Below are 18,657 nucleotides of genomic sequence, written 5' to 3' on the forward strand. Positions count from 1 at the left end.
ACTCTAATCCCAACTCTATCTCCAGCCCTTACAATGGCTGTGAAATACTTCTTCTTATACATGACCAGAGAGTCATGAGAGTCTCTCAAAAATTTGGCTGACACACGGTTGTCACCTGCCTCCTCCTGCAACTGTGTAACACTGGTATCTTCACCTCTATTAGCTTCACTGTAGCCCCAACTCCATCTCCAGTCTTTATCCTGGATTTAAACTACACATACACTCGACCAGCCTAATGTTCTCTGTGAAATTTTGGCCAGTACACAGTTGTCGGCAGCCTCCTTCTGCAACTGTAATACTGGTACATGTACCTTCGCCTCTAACCTTTGCTCTAGCCCTATCCCCATGTCCAGTCTTTATCCTGGTTCTAAAATAAACAAACACATGACCAGCCTGTGTTCTCACCTGAGAGAGTTTGGCCAGCACACGGCTGTCCACTGCCTCCTCTTGCGGCTGTGACACCTGCTGCGCCTGAAGCTCCTCTATCTCATCCAGCAGCTGTGCTTCTCGCACCTGGAGGGTCAGACAAGAAATTAGTTATCAACACATACAAATGTAGAATGGTTTGAAAAACTTAAGGAAGATTATCCCTTCATGTACAGAGTGGCAATTTTTATATAGATTACTGTGCAATCATATGTAAATGTATTCAATTTTCAAGTAGGAAAATACTTAGAGTGAATGGAAATGAATATGGATAATGATGCTATTTAATTAGCAATCTATGCTATCTAATTGGTTACCTGCAAATGTGAGTAATGATATTGATCCTGGATTTTTTTTTACTTTTAAAAATGCAAGTTGCTAACATTATTTTTTTGCAGTCTAGAAATCCTTTCCTGCAAACAGCAGGTATCTTGAGCCCTGTGTAAAGCATGTTATCTTAAGGATATCTCAGTTAAGCACGTCACAGCAAGTATGAGCAGAGCAGAGCAGAGAGACAGACTTACATGTACAGTCCAGAAGAGCTTAAACCAGCTGAACAGAGTCTATAGAAGGAAGAGAAAGAGGAAGATAGGAGAATATGAAAGCATACATGCAGACAGTGTAGCTAGTCATTCATCAGGAAATTACTACACTTTGAATCTAAAGCTAGTAAATGTATGTTTTCGTTTATTCAGAAAAGAATCAGCATCGCAGTTTGTAAAAACAAACTGAATATCACTGATTATGTACAAATTTTTAACATGTCGACTACAAAATATACGTATATACATCTATTAAACAAATTACAGTACATGATGTAGAAACGCCTATACAAAGTTGTACATTATACTTCACATAGAACACCGAATGTATGTACTATGTTCTGAGAGGATGCTGATGTTGACTTTTACTTTCATATTGAATATCAAATTTGATGAATACCAACTATTTGAAAAAAATATGACTGTGAAGGTTGTCATGATTTCTTGCATCATTCACTCACTCACTCACTCACTCACTCACTCACTCACTCACTCACTCACTCACTCACTCACTCACCCACTCACTTATTCACTCACTCACTCACTCACTCACTCACTCACTCACTCACTCACTCACTCACTCACTCACTCACTCACCCACTCACTTATTCACTCACTCACTCACTCACTCACTCACTCACCCACTCACTTATTCACTCACTCACTCACTCACTCACTCACTCACTCACTCACTCACTCACTCACTCACTCACTCACTCACTCACTCACTCACCATATTTTAAGAGACTAAGAGACGAGAAGAAGCCACACCATGTAGAGTGGTTTTAGAACCAACATTTTACATTAGAATTAAAAATCAACTAGTATATCTATTCATTACAGCTTTTGTACCTGTATGCCTGTACTTATCCTGATATATGTAGGGCATGAATGTACCATAAATGCTAACATCATCACTGCAAACCTACCTGTGCCTCCTCCAACTCTGTTCTGAGCTTCTCGCTCTGCTGACCAATCATCTCCAGCAGAGACAGCAGCTCGTCCCCCCCACCCTGTTCCATGCTGGTCATGAAACTCAGGAGGCTCATGGGAGACGGCATGCGGGTCGGGACCGGGGTAGACTGCATCCTGGGGTTCGAAGGTGACCCAGGGGTCGGGGAAGAGAGGGAGAAATCGGGCAGTTTGGTCAGCTCCGGGTCCTGTAGGTCCTCCGCTCGGAATATCACCCCCTCCGATAACAACGATGAGTTCAACACGCCGGAAATGTTGGCGAAATTGCCGAGTTTTGGTCTGTTCTGGAAAGGGTAGCCAGAATCCGGGTTCAGGTAAAGATTTCCGTCCGAACTGCTGGAGGGTCCATTTTTACACAGAGCAGTGGAGCTGGAGAATCCGGAATCTCCGTTTGGCAAGGATTTCACACGGATATTTGTTAGAGAAGATGACTTCTGCCTGTCCTGAGTGTGGTCGTATGAGCTCTCATCATGCAAATTGAAAGTGGTGTTAAGGGGTGTTGCTTTCAGCGCTGCCTCCAGCTTTCTCCCAAACTCGTCTGCCGAGAAAGTCAAGTCTTCGTCATGGCTTCCTGCTTTCCCATTGGTCGGCGTCCACTCTCTTTGCGACTTCACGCTAAGTTCAGAGGTCGAGCTCTGCGGGGTCATAGTCCCCATGGTGCCTTCTCGACTCAACATCCCACTGTCGCTCGTTCGCTTATCCGACACGGAACTCGGCGAATCTAGCGCATTTCCCGCTCGTACCTGATCCACAGAGCCAGTCTGTACAGTCAGTGGCTTTGCCCTGCTCTGGGCCAGTCCCTGATTAAATGTTTTCAGCAGGTCCCTCGTTAGATACGTGTCTGACGCGCCGCTCGTTTGCCCGGAGTCTACAGCGCCTCCAGGTGTAAGACTTTCCCGAATCTCTTCTGCGAGGGACTTCTGCGGACTGGGTTTACGCTGAGACGATAGCATGGAGGGATCTGCGGCTTTCCCCGTGTTCAGAACTGCCGTTTGTGCGTCAGTGGAGCCAGTCAGCTTGCTCACACCGCTCACACTACTGTACTGGGAGGACCCACTGACGGTGCTCCGACTCGACACGTCACTAGCGCTCCTCTCTTTCGCTCCCTCATGCTGACCTTGAGAACTCCTGGTGGCTTGTCGACTGTGACCTTGAGTTGGTGACCTCTGCGTCAGGCCAAGGTCATCACTGAGGCTTCTCCCTGTAAAGATAAAAGGCAGTTAGAATTAACAACAATACACCAAAGACCAAGTTAGGGCTTAGGATTATCTTGCGTGTTGCAAGCTAATGCACTCTATAAAATGTACAGATTGAACACAAAGTTATAAATATTCTAGAGCTCTTAAAATTCATGATGTTTTAATGAGCTCAGATCTTTGGGTACTACTACAGTAACAACTACTGTACTGCTACTACTACATGTACATGTGCAGACTTTCCTACCCTTAGTAGGACAAGACAGTGCACTCCTGTTCCTTGGTACTGGTGAGGACTGGTATAGGCTTGTCTGTGAGCCCCTCTGTGGAGAAGTGTCTCTGCTCCTGGACTGGGCAGATACTACTACTACTATACTACTGTACTACTACTACTGTACCGCCACTACCGCTACATGTGCAGACTTTCCTACCCTTAGTGGGACTTGACGGTGCACTCCTGTTCCTCGGTACCGGTGAAGACTGGTAGAGGTTTGTCTGTGAGGCTCTGTGTGGGGAGGTGTCCCGGCTCCTGGACTGGTGTGAGTTTGGGCTCCGTATGGGGGAGAACTCTGAGGACAGGGTGGGGGTGGACCGCAGCAGACTGGCGTCCAGTTGTTTGGCAACACTGCTGTTGGGAGACTGGAACAATAGATATCAAAACTTAGCATGAAAGTTCATCTGTGTTGGTAAATGACATTATGGATAAACTAAACTATAACTAACCAACAGCCAAAAATTTGGGGTGAGTCTGAACTTACTTGTAGTATTGCTTAGTTAAAGTTTGTTCGTCCATAATAGACATTATAACTTTACAAATTTTAACATAATGGCATGCCCGTATATAGCCAGGGGGTTTGATGAATCCTATCTTGACAGAGACAGTCACCGTTTTTTTTTACTTTGAAATCCTCTCAAAAATGTTGGAAATGCCATTTCAGAGGGTTGAATTTTCAAAATTTCCAGGGCTGCACCCCTGAACCCTCTTATAAAGCTCACGCCTGCAGCGCTCGTCTCGCGTCTTCAGCACTCACTACAATAGTCAAAAAAATTTCCAAACAAAAATGCTGACTATGGGCATGTACATGACTTGTATGGCCCTTTTTCATGACCACAGAAGTACTAGATAAGAATTCAAGCTCTAACACGACATGCATAACATTCTTGACTTGAAATTTCAAACAGTTACCAAGCAAAATACTAGTCTGCAACATTTCTGTTCTCTTTGACTAGAGTAACTAACAGTACATTGTTTACCCAGTTGCACATGTACAGGCTTGCTGGACATACAAGCTGACAGCTGTTACAATCAAGGATGGCACAATCAGTACATAATTTTGTACTATACAATGTAGCTTACGTTAAGTTGAAAACTACATGTTTACAGATCAACTATTAGATAAAAATAAATACCTGATTGAAGCTCTGTAGGGCCTCCTGTTTGAAACTCTCCAGTGACTTCAGCTGTTCCCGCAGGAGCTGTGGAGGGATAAATAAAACAACTTAATAAAGTCACAGACCTTTGCTAATGTAACAAATGTGTAAGACTATGGAACACACAGATTAAAGTTTCTATCTAACCTAGCAACAGCTGTCAACAGTGATGAACCTCCTTGGATACACTGTAAATTAAAAATTTATTAGTGACACTGTATAAAGAAAGTCTGCTTCTGTAAACAATATTTACTTTATGTTAATAGCACATACAGTTCAAGTTCCCTGGAACAATATACTTTGTTACAAAGTCTGCCTATAAATGGAGTGGTTCTTGTTTGTTAGGGAAATCCTCCTCTAGAAATCCTTTTATAATCGAATTAATACAACCTCATTGATTGTACAATGTTGCTCTAATTGAGCCTCAACACTCAGACATTCATTTCTTTAGTTGAACCTGATAAGTCTATCTGAAAACCAATTTCCCTACTCTACTTTTTAAGGGCCCTTCAAGCCTTTCATGGCTGTAGCCCTAAGTGGCTACTTATAAACACACAGGGCACTCCTGTTGACCTTTTTCTGAATGTGACCTATGACATGGAACTTAACCTTGTGACCTGGAACCACTTCTTGTGACCTCTTCCCTAAGATCTTTCAATTCACCCCTTCAAGCACCACCATGTGCACTCAGTAGAGTCTATTTTGTAGATTACTACTTTGTTCTGAGTAAATACGCTTCACAAGCGTCTACCCAGACCCCTTGACCTACAGTTCTACGTGTGTACTTAATCTGTATCCGTAGACCCGCCCTTCGTAGCACGTTACAGCTCCCGTAGCTCCTGTTTCTGTCGCCTAGATAACTGCCCTTCAGCTATGACACACCAGTTTCTGTGTGTATATCTTTATCTGGGCAGCCAGTATAGGTTACACACCAGCGTTGCAGGTCAACAGTGTCCTTGTCATATTGCATCTCCACTCAAGAAGCACTCATCACACATTAGTTTCAGCATGCCAAGGCTTCTAACCTGTATCTACAAGTCAAGATGACCTTGTACCGACCTTGATGGAAGCCTGTTGTTTGGCCTGCTGTTCCAGAAGTACTTGGATGGGACGGCCTCCTTCTGCAGAACAGCAACAAACGCAAGGCTCTTACTAATATGTTATACAATAATTTCATCTTCAATCTGGTTCATTATGGCACCATAACACCATACAGGCACAACTACTAAGCTATCATTTGAAGCTATCATATTGGGATCAAATTCAAGTTAGCAAAAGGGCTTGGTAGCAGGGAAAAGAAGAAATTTTATCCATAAGCTGACACATTTAGTTTAAACTGAATGTAGATGCTCGTTTGAGATCTACCAGGTTGATAAAGGGACAGAGTGTGTCTCGAAAGCTTCCCAAGCTATGAACTTCAGTTCTGTGTATATGTTGTATAAATTTCTGTCAAAAGTTTGTTCTGTTGTTGTCTTAAAACTCTGAGAATGCAGGACAGAAAAACCCTTACCTCCTGGCCTCTTGGGTGGACTGGCAGCCTTCTGTACACCAGTGGGATGACTCTACAAGAGAAAAACACAAATTCCTGGTTAGACGTCTTGTTCCATTGTGACACAAAATTCCACACACATTTAAAAGAAAATTGTACCAGTAAATATTATCCTATGCTATCAAGGAGAGAGAGGGAGAGGGGGTTGGGAGAGGGTGGGTAGGAGGGGGAAAGAGAGGTGAGAGAAGGGAGGAGGAGGAGAAAGAGAGGACAGAGGGATGGAGGGAGGGGGTAAGGAGGCAGGGAGACATAGAGAGAGAGACCTTTGTCATTAAATGCTGATAGAAGCTTTTCCTTTCTTGATAAGTATCCTACACATCAGTGTTCACCCGAACACGTACATGTGCTGTGACTCACATATGGAATGTATCAACTCAGACAAGTAATAACTGTTCTGTATATGTTGCCAACGCCCCTCCACCCACGCAGCAAAATTTATGAGGGGAAAACGGGAAAGTCTTATGGTATACTCCCAAGTTCTCATAAGGTTGCAGAACTACATAAAAGTTGCAAAGTATATTAATATTCTGTTAGTTGCTAAAAAATGATAAAATCCTTTATATAATCTCACTATATTTGGTCTTAACTTTAAAGAACTCTGGCCAAGTTTAAGACCTGTGCCTGGCACGGCCCCAAAATCTGTTCATGTCCCTGACTCACTCTAAAAAAGAGAGCAAGCAAAACTATAAGTACCTCAATTCAATCTAACATTCAAAAAGAGAGCAAGCAAAACTAAAAGTACCTCAATTCAATCTAACACTCAAAAAGAGAGCAAGCAAAACTATAAGAACCTCAGTTCAATCTAACACTCAAAAGCTATTAACAGCACATATTGCTCAACTTACCACTAAAATTCTCCTGCTGATTTTATCGACAAAATTTACATCATCCTACCCTAAAGGCTGCAACCCTTTTCAGTAGTGTCCAAGATGGATGAGCAACAGTGGTTGGCATTCAAACCTGCGACTTCTCTCTGCTTCATCCCTTTAAGTTTGACCTATCCAGCCAAAATCCAGCCAAAGGACTACAACCCTTTCCAGCAATATCCACGTAAGGTGAGTAATACTGGCTGGGAATCAAACCTGAAACCTCTTGGTCTTGAAGTGGGTCTAACAATCACCAAACTGGTTCATCTCTTTACGACAAACCTACCAAGCAAAAATCCAGCCTACGAATGCAGCCTTTACCAGCAGTAGTATCCAAGTAAGGTGAATAAAATTGGCTGGGAATCAAACCCCAAACCTCTTGGTCTTGAAGCAGGTCTAACAATAAAAAAAATGGTTCATCTCTTCAATGTCGCAATTTGAATATTGTCTTCAAATCCATCCTAGACAGCAAAATCCAGCCTAAGGAATGCAGCCTTTTCCAGTAGTAGTATCCAAGTAAGGTGAGTAACACTGGTTGGGAATCAAACCTGAAACTTCTTGGTCCTGAAGCAGGTCTAACAATCACCAAACTGGTTCATCTCTTTAAGTCCATCTCACCGAGCAAAATTCCAACCAAAGGACTGCAACCCTTTCCAGCAGTATCCAAGTACGGTGACCTCTTAGTCCCGAAGCAGTCCAAACAACCAGTTGAGCACCCCAGGTTCAACCCTTTCCCCCACGCACCCAGCAAACTTCTACGCTGCAGTTTTACAAGACCAGAAACAGAACAAACAACCCAGCATCCAACGAACCTGGTTCACTCCTTTAAGTCCATCCTATACCCAGCAAAAATCCAGCCAAAGGACTGCAACTCTTTTCAGCAGTATCCAAGTAAGGTGACCAACACTGGCTGGGAATCAAACCCTTGACCTCCTTGTCCTGAAGTAGGCTCAACAACTTGGGTTCAACCCTCTCCCCCATGCACCAAGCAAACTTCTACGCTGTAGTTTTACGAGCCCAGGCAGATGGGAAAGACACCCGGCCCTCTGGCATTTACACGGGTTGAACAACAAGCCTCACCCTCCGCTCCACAGCAGGGTCTGATTAGACGTGTTCAAGGAGACGCAACAAACTTGAGGGGAACATCACTAGGGCCTAGGGAAAGAAATGTTGTGTTTCCTGTTCCAGTCCTGAAAAAAATTATGGTCTGACTCTGTAGGCAGGGATAAAATTTTTTTTCTTGTGATTTTTTTTAGGCTGACCAAAACTCTAGTGATACATTTTACAATACAGTTGAAGTTGAACAAAGTAAACTGAAATGCATGAGGATCTTTAAATGTCAAACTTTGATTTTGATCTAATAGATACATTTATGCTTTATAAGATAGGACAAGGTGTTTTTGCTTCAATATCAACCATCCTAAATAAAAATTCTAACGGGAAGCTATGTGACTTCACTGTTCATCCCCCAAAAAGTCTCGGGTCGGCAGGTTTTTCTGGGGTAGGTAGGGAAACAGGAAACACATCATTTTTTTCCCTAGGCCTGGGTGGATCGTATCAGCAGATCCTTCAGGCAGTACAGCTGTTGTGGACCATGTTGATATCGAACCAAGGTTTACCAAATCTTATCATAATAAGCACTGCTTAGCAACAAGTCAAGAAAATAGGAGTAAGATCTAGATCGTGGAGTTAGTAAGAATTTTGAAACTTATGAAAATCTATGACTCTTTCTAAAGTCAGGGAACATATAGAGTGCATTTTGCCTGGAGCATGCTTGAAACATTACACCTGACAATGTGCAGTCACTGTAGGTGTTGGTTCTGAGCCAGGTCTTGGGCAACTTTAAGGAAGATTTACGTCAAGATAATAGGGGGCAAGATGCATAAGGTGGGTGGAAAATACACTACCAAAAATGCCTTTTCTTTCTTTCTTTTTTTTTCTTGTACAGAGACATTTTTGTCTTCATATAAGATTTTTTTCCTGACTATAAGAAAACAGATTTGTCCACGAATTAAGCAATTTTTTACTTACTGAATTTTCTTGAAGCAAGACTATATTTCTTACAGGTATCTCATAAAGTTTAACTAGAATGTTAGTCTTACAGTAAGATTTTTTTATAAATGTTCTTGTGCCTATATTCTTTTACTAATATATTGTCATTTGAAGCCTAGTGTTCAACAATCCTTTTCTCACATGAAGATCAGAAAGTCTTTTTGCCTAGAAACATTTTCTTACTTTGAAAATTGGTGCTCTTACAGCAAGTCTGTCTTTCTTACTTCAAGAGCACAATTCTTGATGCCTAGAATTATTTTGAAATTCTTACTTTCAAGATTGGTGTTCTCACATCAAGAATTGAAATTCTTACTTTGGAAATTGGTGTTCTTGCACCAAGAATACATTTCTTACCTCAAGAGCGCACTTCTTATTGCCTAGAAATATTTTCTTACTTCCAAGATTGATTTTCTCACACAAAAGAATAAATTTCTCATATCAAGAGTAAAATTCTTTATTGCCTAGATACATTTCTTATTTCCAAGACTGCTATTCTTACAACAAGAATACCTTTCTCACTACAAGTGAACAATTCTAATTGCCTAGAAATATTTTCTTATTTTCCAGATTGGCATTCTTAAAACCAAGATTAAATTTCTTATAACAAGAATAACTTTCTTACATCAAGACAACAATTTAGTCCCTAGAAATATTTTCTTACTTTCAAGATTTGTGTTCTTATACCAAGATTAAATTTCTTATATTAAAAATAAATTTCTTACATCAAGACAACAATTCTTATTGGCTAGTAATATATTCTTACTTTCAAGATTGGTGTTCTTATACCAAGACTAAATTTCTTACTGCAAGAGTAACTTTCTTACAGCAAGAGCACAATTCTTATTCCCAGAAATATTTTCTTACTATCAAGATTCTTGTTCTTATACCAAGATTAAATTTCTTATATCAAGAATAGCTTTCTTACATCAAGAGCACATTTCATTATTGCTAGAAATATTTTCTTAATTGTTCTTACAACAAGAGTAACTTTCTTAAATCAAAAGCACACTTCTTATTGCCTAAAGATATTCTCTTACATCTGAGATTAATATACTCTTACACCAAGACCAAATTTCGTACACCTAGTGACCTAGGGTACTACTTTGCTGTGCTAATATTGAAGTTTTTGTATTAGCAACATCTTCAATCGATCTTGCTATCTTTAAGTTCAAGACTGAATTTCTTACACCTACAAACATAGAAACCATTTCTTAAAGTAAGATTGAGGTTCTTGTATCACGGACTGGTCAATGTTGCTGTTTATATAGTTGTAAATATATTTCCAATCATACTCATTTCCATCAATAAGTTTCATACCAGATTTTGGGGCATTTTTTCCTATGAACCATTATTTCAAAGATTGCAACCAACAGATTTAGATTATATATGATGCTTGCTTATAAAAATCCATTTTCCTGATACTGAGCATACTAATAACTTAATCATTGTCCTTCTAAAACAGCACCATCATATTACTGCTGTAATGTTGTTGGTGATGGTATCATAATCATAATACATGTCACTTGTTCTTGTTGAAAGCTTTTCCAAAGTTGAGATGGGGGCATCCTCTTTGATCCAACTGGATTCCACGCCTAGAACACAGACACAGTTCATGAACAAACAATTCCCCGATGAATGCCCCCCTCCCCCATAAGGATTTTGGACATCAAGTGATCAACATCTCTATACTTTTCCTTCCTTAAAAATATCATACTTACGTCTTAGTGTTTTGGAGGAATTCATGCAAGTGTTCACTTCTACATTCTGCAATTACTGGTTGCCGTATCATGCATATGTAACCAAAGAAATGTGAAATTAAAATACTTTGAAAACCAAGATGGCTGACGTACCTGAATAGATAATGTTCCTTAGCTTGACTTCGGCTTTGGTTGCACTTTGGAGCTTAGAAATGCAAGGCCACATTGTAAACAGGGCCCCAGGTGATGCAGGAAAGTGTCCTAAAGAAATCTACCATATCTGTGCCCTGTATTTGTAAGATCTGAATGTACATCAGACAAATAAACCTGGAGACGCAGTTTGCATGCAAGCTGCAACTGTCTAGAATTTGAAATTTGCAGCAAAGGATGATGGGAGTAATTTCCCATGATCCTTAGCAAAATTGTTGTCTTATTACCAGAAAAATATAGAATTAATTTCTTAAACTCTGATGTGATATTGAGAAAATAGACAAAAAATATGCTGGTTCCAACTAATTGTTCTTTACATCTTGATAGACACATGGATTATGATAAACAGTGTCTGCCAAGAAGGTCAATGGAAAAGTTTCTATATGTGCTAGTTTTTATTAGATATTTTGAATAAAAACAACAATCAAGAACATTCAAGAGTCTTATATTAGTCAAAACTTGTTCTGTAATTTCCTGTTTTGTTATTAGTATTCAGTCAAGTAAGTCAAGGACCATACTCTTGTACCTGAGTTCTTATTAAATTACCTAGAATTAGGATAGATTATGCAAATCCTCCAGATTTCTAGAACACTCTTGTCGGTGAACGCTAACATGGCTAATGTTATATGAGAAATACTTTCTTCACTTACGAAAAAAAATGCGTTTATCAAAGTTTCTGGATACAAAAGACAAGAACATTCAAGATTATTATTCCAGTAATTCCTTGCACTTTATCTTGTACTTAAATTATCTTGAATGTTCTTGTTTTTCTGAGCAGTCTACCTGAGGAAATGTAAGAATAAAATTCTTGTTTTTTCTTGAACAATCCCCAAAAAGCAAGAATAGAGTTTCTCGATGTTTCTTGATATGTAAAACAAGAACATTCAAGACTTTTGTTCCAGTAACTCCTTGCTTTTATATCTTGATGTTCTTGTTTTTTTCTTACTATAAGAAAATCAAGAGGGGGTAGAGAAAAATTCTTGTACTTTCTTAAATATGGCAAGAATTTCAGTCTTCATACAAGAATACCAAGAATATTTGACTTACATTTCTTGAAAATTCTAAGGGGAAAAAGTCTTTTTGAGAAATTATTTCTTAGCTTAAGAAAAGTAAGGACATTTCTCTTGTTATAAGAATTTACAAGAAAATGGTCTTCGAATGATCTCTTTCTTTTTTTCTTATTCATTCTTATTTCTTCTTGAAATTTCTTCATGCAAGCACATGTGTCCACGAATTAAGTAAACTGTTACTAACCAAGACAAAACAAGACAAATATTTTTCGTAGTGTATGTGGAGTCAGTCACAATTCTAAAATTTCAAACATAACTCATGAGGACACAGTACTTTATGCTTCTTTGAAATCTATTTCAATTCAAAAAGTATAACTGACAAGCATAATATCAACTAAGAGTGATACAGTAATTGCAATTTAAAACTGTATTTAAAGTGCATTTTCAATCCTTTCTACAACAGTACAAGAGAATATTCTAGTTAAGCTATCTAAGTTAACTACTGTAACTGTTAATTCTAGTGAGGCTGAAACAGAGTAACAGATGTCATTCAAAATGTCCGGAAGTCAATCTCATTTTTTTTATGCAGTTATAGAGATTGAATTTGAATATTGTTAACCTGGATGTCTAACCTTCATAAGCATGTCAATATTGTTTACAAACATCTGTGGTAAAAGCCTGACCTTCCTCTGCGGCTGTGCGGTCGGGAGAAGTTTGGGGGCGTCGGCTAACAGGATCCTGGCTATATTAGTGCGAAGCATCATGTGAATATTGTTTAGAGATATCGGTGTGGTAAAATACCTACCTTCCTCTGAGGCTGTGCAGTCGGCAGAAGTTTGGGGGCGTCGGCTAACAGGATCCTCCCTGCCTGCGCCAGCACTGACGGGTCCTCCTGCAGCAGGGAGATCTGGGGAGGAACAGAGCAATAACAAAAATGAATGAATGAATGAAGACCTTTATTGTACATACATACCCACTGGGTTCAGTACAGGTCACAATAAATGATACAACATGATATAATGATACAATGAATCTACACTACTCAAGAATCGTATTCTACTGCGTACATTCGGCTTCTTCTCGTTTCTTTGTGATATTGAAAATGTAAGAACAGATATGCTTTATAAGTAAAGGTTTGTCTAGATTCATAAGGAATATAAATTTGTCTATATTACGTAGTTGTATGAAGTGGGGGAACATGGGTTCTATTAGTCTGTATAGTTCAGCTCTCTCTTTCTTGTACAAACTACATTCTACTACAAAATGATGTTCGTCAATGACAATTCATCTGTGTGAGCTCTACATGTAGCTACAAATGTAAGGGGCATAACCACACAGTGAACATGTTAAACTAGTGTGGTGTTTATGTGACAAGTGTGTTTATTTTGAACAGTTCTACACTGTTGACAGGTAGCCTGAGGGTTCAAGCAGCTCACATTCTTGTCAATGTACATGAGTTACGTGACTCACTGGGTTTAAAGTTATTTGTAACTACGTCTAGAATAGCTCTAAAGTACATGTATAACACCCAATGCAACCACTTTTTGGTGGTCACCTGTTGTTGAACATTCTAATAACTTAGCAACATCAGAATTCCATATCACATGATTCGGAGTGACTAAAATAATACAAAGGTGAGTCAACAATGTAAGGTGAGAGAGAGTCAATATTGATATAAAGTCGGCAGCCAGAAAACGTTGTAACAAACTTTGGTAAACAAGTCGTGTGTACAATACAGTGATATGTTGGCATGTATTACAGGTACTTTACCTCTTATGATCACTCAATAGTTGAGCTCGTAGACTAGCAATTTTTCTGAAAAATTTGAAAAACTCAACTCAAAACCACCGTGAACACTCCATTTTCCTGCTGCCGCAAAATAAATCTCCACAATAAGTGTGCTATGTCCCTTTATCTATAAAGTTTAAGATACTATAATTGCTACATTCAAAATAACTTAAAGGCTGATAAACAAAATCAAATCATTCTTCAAATAATGTCAGTAAGTGTACAATGCCCGCGTAGATGATACAAGGTATGACATGGATTCATACATTATGAAATATGAACCACAAAAATGTAGGCTAGGAATTAATAAATATGTTTTTTGTATCTTACACTTTTCTACTCCGCAGCTGCTTACAAATCCCAAATTAATCAAGATGAATTATTATCCAAACAGCTTACAACATTCGTGACTTTAACAGACCTAAGACCAAAGCTTACGTATGGCTTACTGCTAACAATACACCTCCAGTCCCAAACTATATCATAGGTGAGTTATTTCCTCGTCCACCTGGTGCAGGTAATGGTAGGTAAGGAATGTTAAACGCCTGATGTTCTACATACCTGGTTCTCTGAGGAAACTCTGACACCTGTGAAATGCTTCACCACCTGTCCGATCAGATTGAAAGAGTAGATACCACTTCCCAATGTCTCCATATTCAAATATTTCTATACTAACAGCTATCTAGAACATTTCTAGAACTTCTGCTCCTTTTCAGAAGAAAAGTCAGAGTCCCTTTGACTAAGATTACTCCAGGAGCAGCGACTTTCTCTGAGGAATGAGTCCTCACTACAGATTTTCTACAGAAATTGTCATATCTACTGTTACAGTAGTATTGTAGCAAAAAGGAAGAATCTTGAGATAAAACTTTCTGGTAAGCACAACTGAACTGACAGATTCTTCATGAATCTGTGTTTATAGCAGACAACTCAGTTCATGGTCAAACCAGTTTTTCCTGTCAATACTGTATCAGGTTGTCTTTGTCTGATGCAAGTGTCAAAGCTCACCAGAACTGAACTGAACATCTCACCTGTGAATCTCACTGAGTAAGAGAGTTAGGAAATCATATCAGACTTCAGTCACTTTCAAATGCCTTGTACAAAGATCAGGACAACAGGAAAAAATTTTTCATACAAATGCAAACTACATGTACATGTACAAAAACTTTTAAAACACAGACTTACAATGTAATACAATAACATGATATATGTACTTAACAGAAAAAAACATCTTTGATCACTCTGTGATTAAATCTTATATCAACTTTACAAGCTGTTGTTTAAGAGTTTTGGATTAAATGTTCATCTAAAAACTGTCAGCCAAAAATTTTCAGAAAAGGATGCAGGTGGGATTAAAGCAGATAATTGGGTAGGATTAGAATAAATCCCATGAGAACACATTATCCACTTAATCTCCAAGCTATAGGATCTAGCTCTGTTTCAATGTTGTATGCATGTTTTTGCAGCATTCACTGCTTTTATTTTACCAGTGCAAAAAAGGTGCACTTACAGATAGTTGAGTTGTCTGTTGGAAAGTCTGGGTGGAGTCTTGTTTAGAATTAATTTGAATAACAAAAGCCTAATCATCTATCTTTGATTGTCATTAATTGTTTAACTGTTCTCATTTTCTTAAGTAAAGTGTCAGAATGGCAAGCATAACATATTCGTTCATTTTCTAAAAAGGACCCAAAATCATGTCTCTGTTTCTTCATTTTGTGAAAGTTGAAAATATATTTAGAATCGGATGATAGTGACTTGTTTACTGGAGGTGTGTAATAATTGTGATCATTTAATGTCACACAGGCATTAATTCCACCTGGACTGTACCCTGCAATTAGTATATATAGGGAAAAGGGCTTCAGTCTGCAGAAAGTTAACAACTTGGCAAATTGGCAAAAGATGAAAGGGCACCGATTCTATGTTATAAATCACAAAATTGCACAAACAAAAACTGAATAAAAGTTTTCAACTCAAGTCCTTTCACAAAAAAACTATATCCACCTGTACAAAAGAAGCATTTCACAATTTGGAACACAAGCCAATAACAACATGTGCACAGATGTTAGCTATAAGTTTAAGTATAAAATCATGTTTATGTGAGATTTCCTTTCTTTTGACCTGTATATAAAATGTACCCAGGATCACAACTAAAATTCCAACTAAACAAAGAAAAGAAAGAGGGATTAAACTGGTGTTTGTTTTGAAATAAATCAACAAACACCAAAGACAAAAGTATTTAGAAAACATCAAACATTATTTCGCAGGCTTTTCAACTCCACTTAGCTGTCATGTAGTTTGGTGTAATGAAAAAAGAAAGGTTAAGAAATCAAATTCGGCATAAGAAAGTCACATCGCACCTTTCTGTGGCCACAACTCTTTCAACACTTAAGGACTGTTTAGTTGATCTATTACATAACAAAAGACCTTGGGATGTTTTTCAAGTGCAAAGCCGGACTATACATGCTGGTTTTCCCTGCCCGATTGTGCAGGTAGCACACTCGATACCCGACTCAACCCTGCCTTTTCGCAGTAAACACAAAAACACAACTTGATCTTGCACCTTTTATGAGAGCAGCCAGCGGCCACCTTTGAAGCGTAAACAACATGTGCACGTTAACTCGTAATCACACAAAACACTACAGAGCATCCACAAGATACTTTAAGCTACATAAAATTTATGAAAAGTTTGACATGAAAATTGTCCCAAAGTTTGTTTAACGAAACCATCGAAGCAGGACGGTTAGAAAACAAATTATGTTACGCGAAGGGAGGAGAGGCATGGTTTTTGTGAGGCCGCAACAAAAGAAGGAATTTGTTGAGACAACATAGCGGGGGTTTGAAGTAACAACCGGCGTTCGTCCTGGCTTAATCTGGCTTCAGCTGATCAACAGATTAAAGATTAAGCCAGATTTTGAGGGGTTAAAACATTTCATTATAAAAATGTACCAATGTCTACAAATGTCAAAACTGCCCAACATGGGCATTCAGGGGACCTATAAAATATGGTCTATGCGGACATGTGGTTATTACACACAGGTTTCTTAATGCTTGTGATGGGGAAAAATATATGTAAATAGACCAAAAAGTGGTCACGTTGGCCAGCTAGAGGTGGTTGGTCAACTTAACAGGTGTACTCATGAATTATGAACATGTAGAACATGTCTTGAACAAGAGGATGGTAATAATTGAATAGTATAGCATGAAACTATCATAATTACATACTAGTACTGTAAGGTAGAAACAGATTGATAAATCATTAACTGACTAACCATATCTATATTTACTATAATTTGGCTTTTCTTGAGGCTATAAACTGTATGCAGTAGGCTTAGTTTAAGATAACGTACCGAATTAGATTCTCTATGCTAATTATTTTGTGGAGTATGATGCAAAATCTGACAATTCGCTTCATAATCCAAACTATCAACTTACACGAATGTGGTAGAGATTTGTGCACATTTAAGGAAGTACAGTATATAGCAATAACTACCCAGGAAGACTTTCTCTACCGCTCCACAATTAGACAATCGGACGCAATCTAAACCATATTCTACTACATACAATTCTTTACCTTGGCGCACACTGACCGTATGAATGACTGAGTAAGAAAATGGCCCTTTCCCGCCAAGCAAACTTCCCAACATGAGACAATGACCGATTTGCTTGACTTGTAATCCCCACACACTAGCGCCTTTCTAGAACAAACAACCTCCGACGCTCTTAACACCAGGCATACCTGGAGCACGTAGGAATGTCTTCAGCCTGACCTCCTTGAGAGAGCTGGCATAAGTTCCTCCTCATCCATGGAAAACCGTTACTCCAAGCTGACACCACGATATCTACAAACTGACCTGGGTCACGGACCTACGGGGGCTGTCGCAGAAGTTAATTGTCCCTCGGTAAACAAAGTTACCTCGGGTAACGCATAAGAATTACTGCAAGGTAACTCAAACCTTGCTGAAGTATTCCACATTTTACAAAGATTATATACACAACAGGTGTTTTCATCTATCTTTTGTTATGACATTTCAAAGTAATTTTTCTACTTCCCAAACTTTGACGTCATGTAACGATCCCCTTCTGAATGCCCCCCACAAAAACATTGGCAGAAACTTTAACCTAAACCCAGAAAAGTGACTCCACCTGTTCTATGTACAACTCCATTGACATGCAAATGAGCCTTAGACAAACTCAATTCTTCCTTTAACCTCAATTAGTTCAGTTCAGTTCAATTAGGTTGGGCATAATTAAAGCACTGGGAAGGGACATGTACACCTGTACTTTGAGCAATTTTGTCAAACAACTGAATATGATAAAAACATAAATGTTCATTGACTTTAAGGGAAGAAGGAGCAGTTTTCTTTATTTCCAAGTACAACTACAAGGAGGACTATATTTAGCAAACCACAGACTATAACTTAATTTACAAAGTGGTGAATGAAAAACACAATTCGTAGTTACAACTTTTAGATCATGGAATTTGCCTCCAACATTCGCAATTTTGTAAAGTTCTCTTCTTGAATAAAAAGACCACACCAATTCAATTTGTTGGTTACCAGATTTAAAAAAAATTGTTTAGCTGGAAAAACATAATGAAAGGAAAGCCAGAGTACCAGGTTTATGGCTTGGTGCACTCAGTTTTATGGAGCAAATACTGCCATATTCAAGTTTTCCTCCCTGCGTTATATATTGTACATCAATTGGCATAAAACATGACATAAAACATTTATATGTGATGTAAAAAGTAAAAAACCTTTAACAGCAGCTGCTGAAACCATGCCTATATAGCCGTTTCCTTCCTTCCTTTCTGAGTGGCCACTGAGCTCTAAAAGCCTTAACTCCAGTCTGCACATGGAGAACACTTCCTGGCAAATATTGACATCATGTCAACAGCTCAAGACGCTAATTATGATCAAGGGTC

General features: G+C 38.9%; 1 protein-coding gene across 1 annotated transcript in view; it reads right to left on the bottom strand.

The window, feature by feature from the left end:
• The window catches only part of LOC118411824, a 42,057-nt gene that overhangs the window by 15,042 nt on the left and 8,358 nt on the right, over window positions 1-18,657 (bottom strand). The window contains exons 8-14 of the mRNA XM_035814312.1: window positions 12,757-12,858; window positions 6,078-6,129; window positions 5,627-5,688; window positions 4,547-4,612; window positions 3,568-3,775; window positions 1,898-3,141; window positions 406-513 (exon numbers count right to left, since the gene is read on the bottom strand). Of these exons, the coding sequence (XP_035670205.1) occupies window positions 406-513; window positions 1,898-3,141; window positions 3,568-3,775; window positions 4,547-4,612; window positions 5,627-5,688; window positions 6,078-6,129; window positions 12,757-12,858 (1,842 nt within the window). The remainder of the gene's footprint in view (window positions 1-405; window positions 514-1,897; window positions 3,142-3,567; window positions 3,776-4,546; window positions 4,613-5,626; window positions 5,689-6,077; window positions 6,130-12,756; window positions 12,859-18,657) is intronic.

Source organism: Branchiostoma floridae, chromosome 3 (genome assembly GCF_000003815.2).
Source record: "Branchiostoma floridae strain S238N-H82 chromosome 3, Bfl_VNyyK, whole genome shotgun sequence".
Classification (NCBI taxonomy): domain Eukaryota; kingdom Metazoa; phylum Chordata; class Leptocardii; order Amphioxiformes; family Branchiostomatidae; genus Branchiostoma; species Branchiostoma floridae.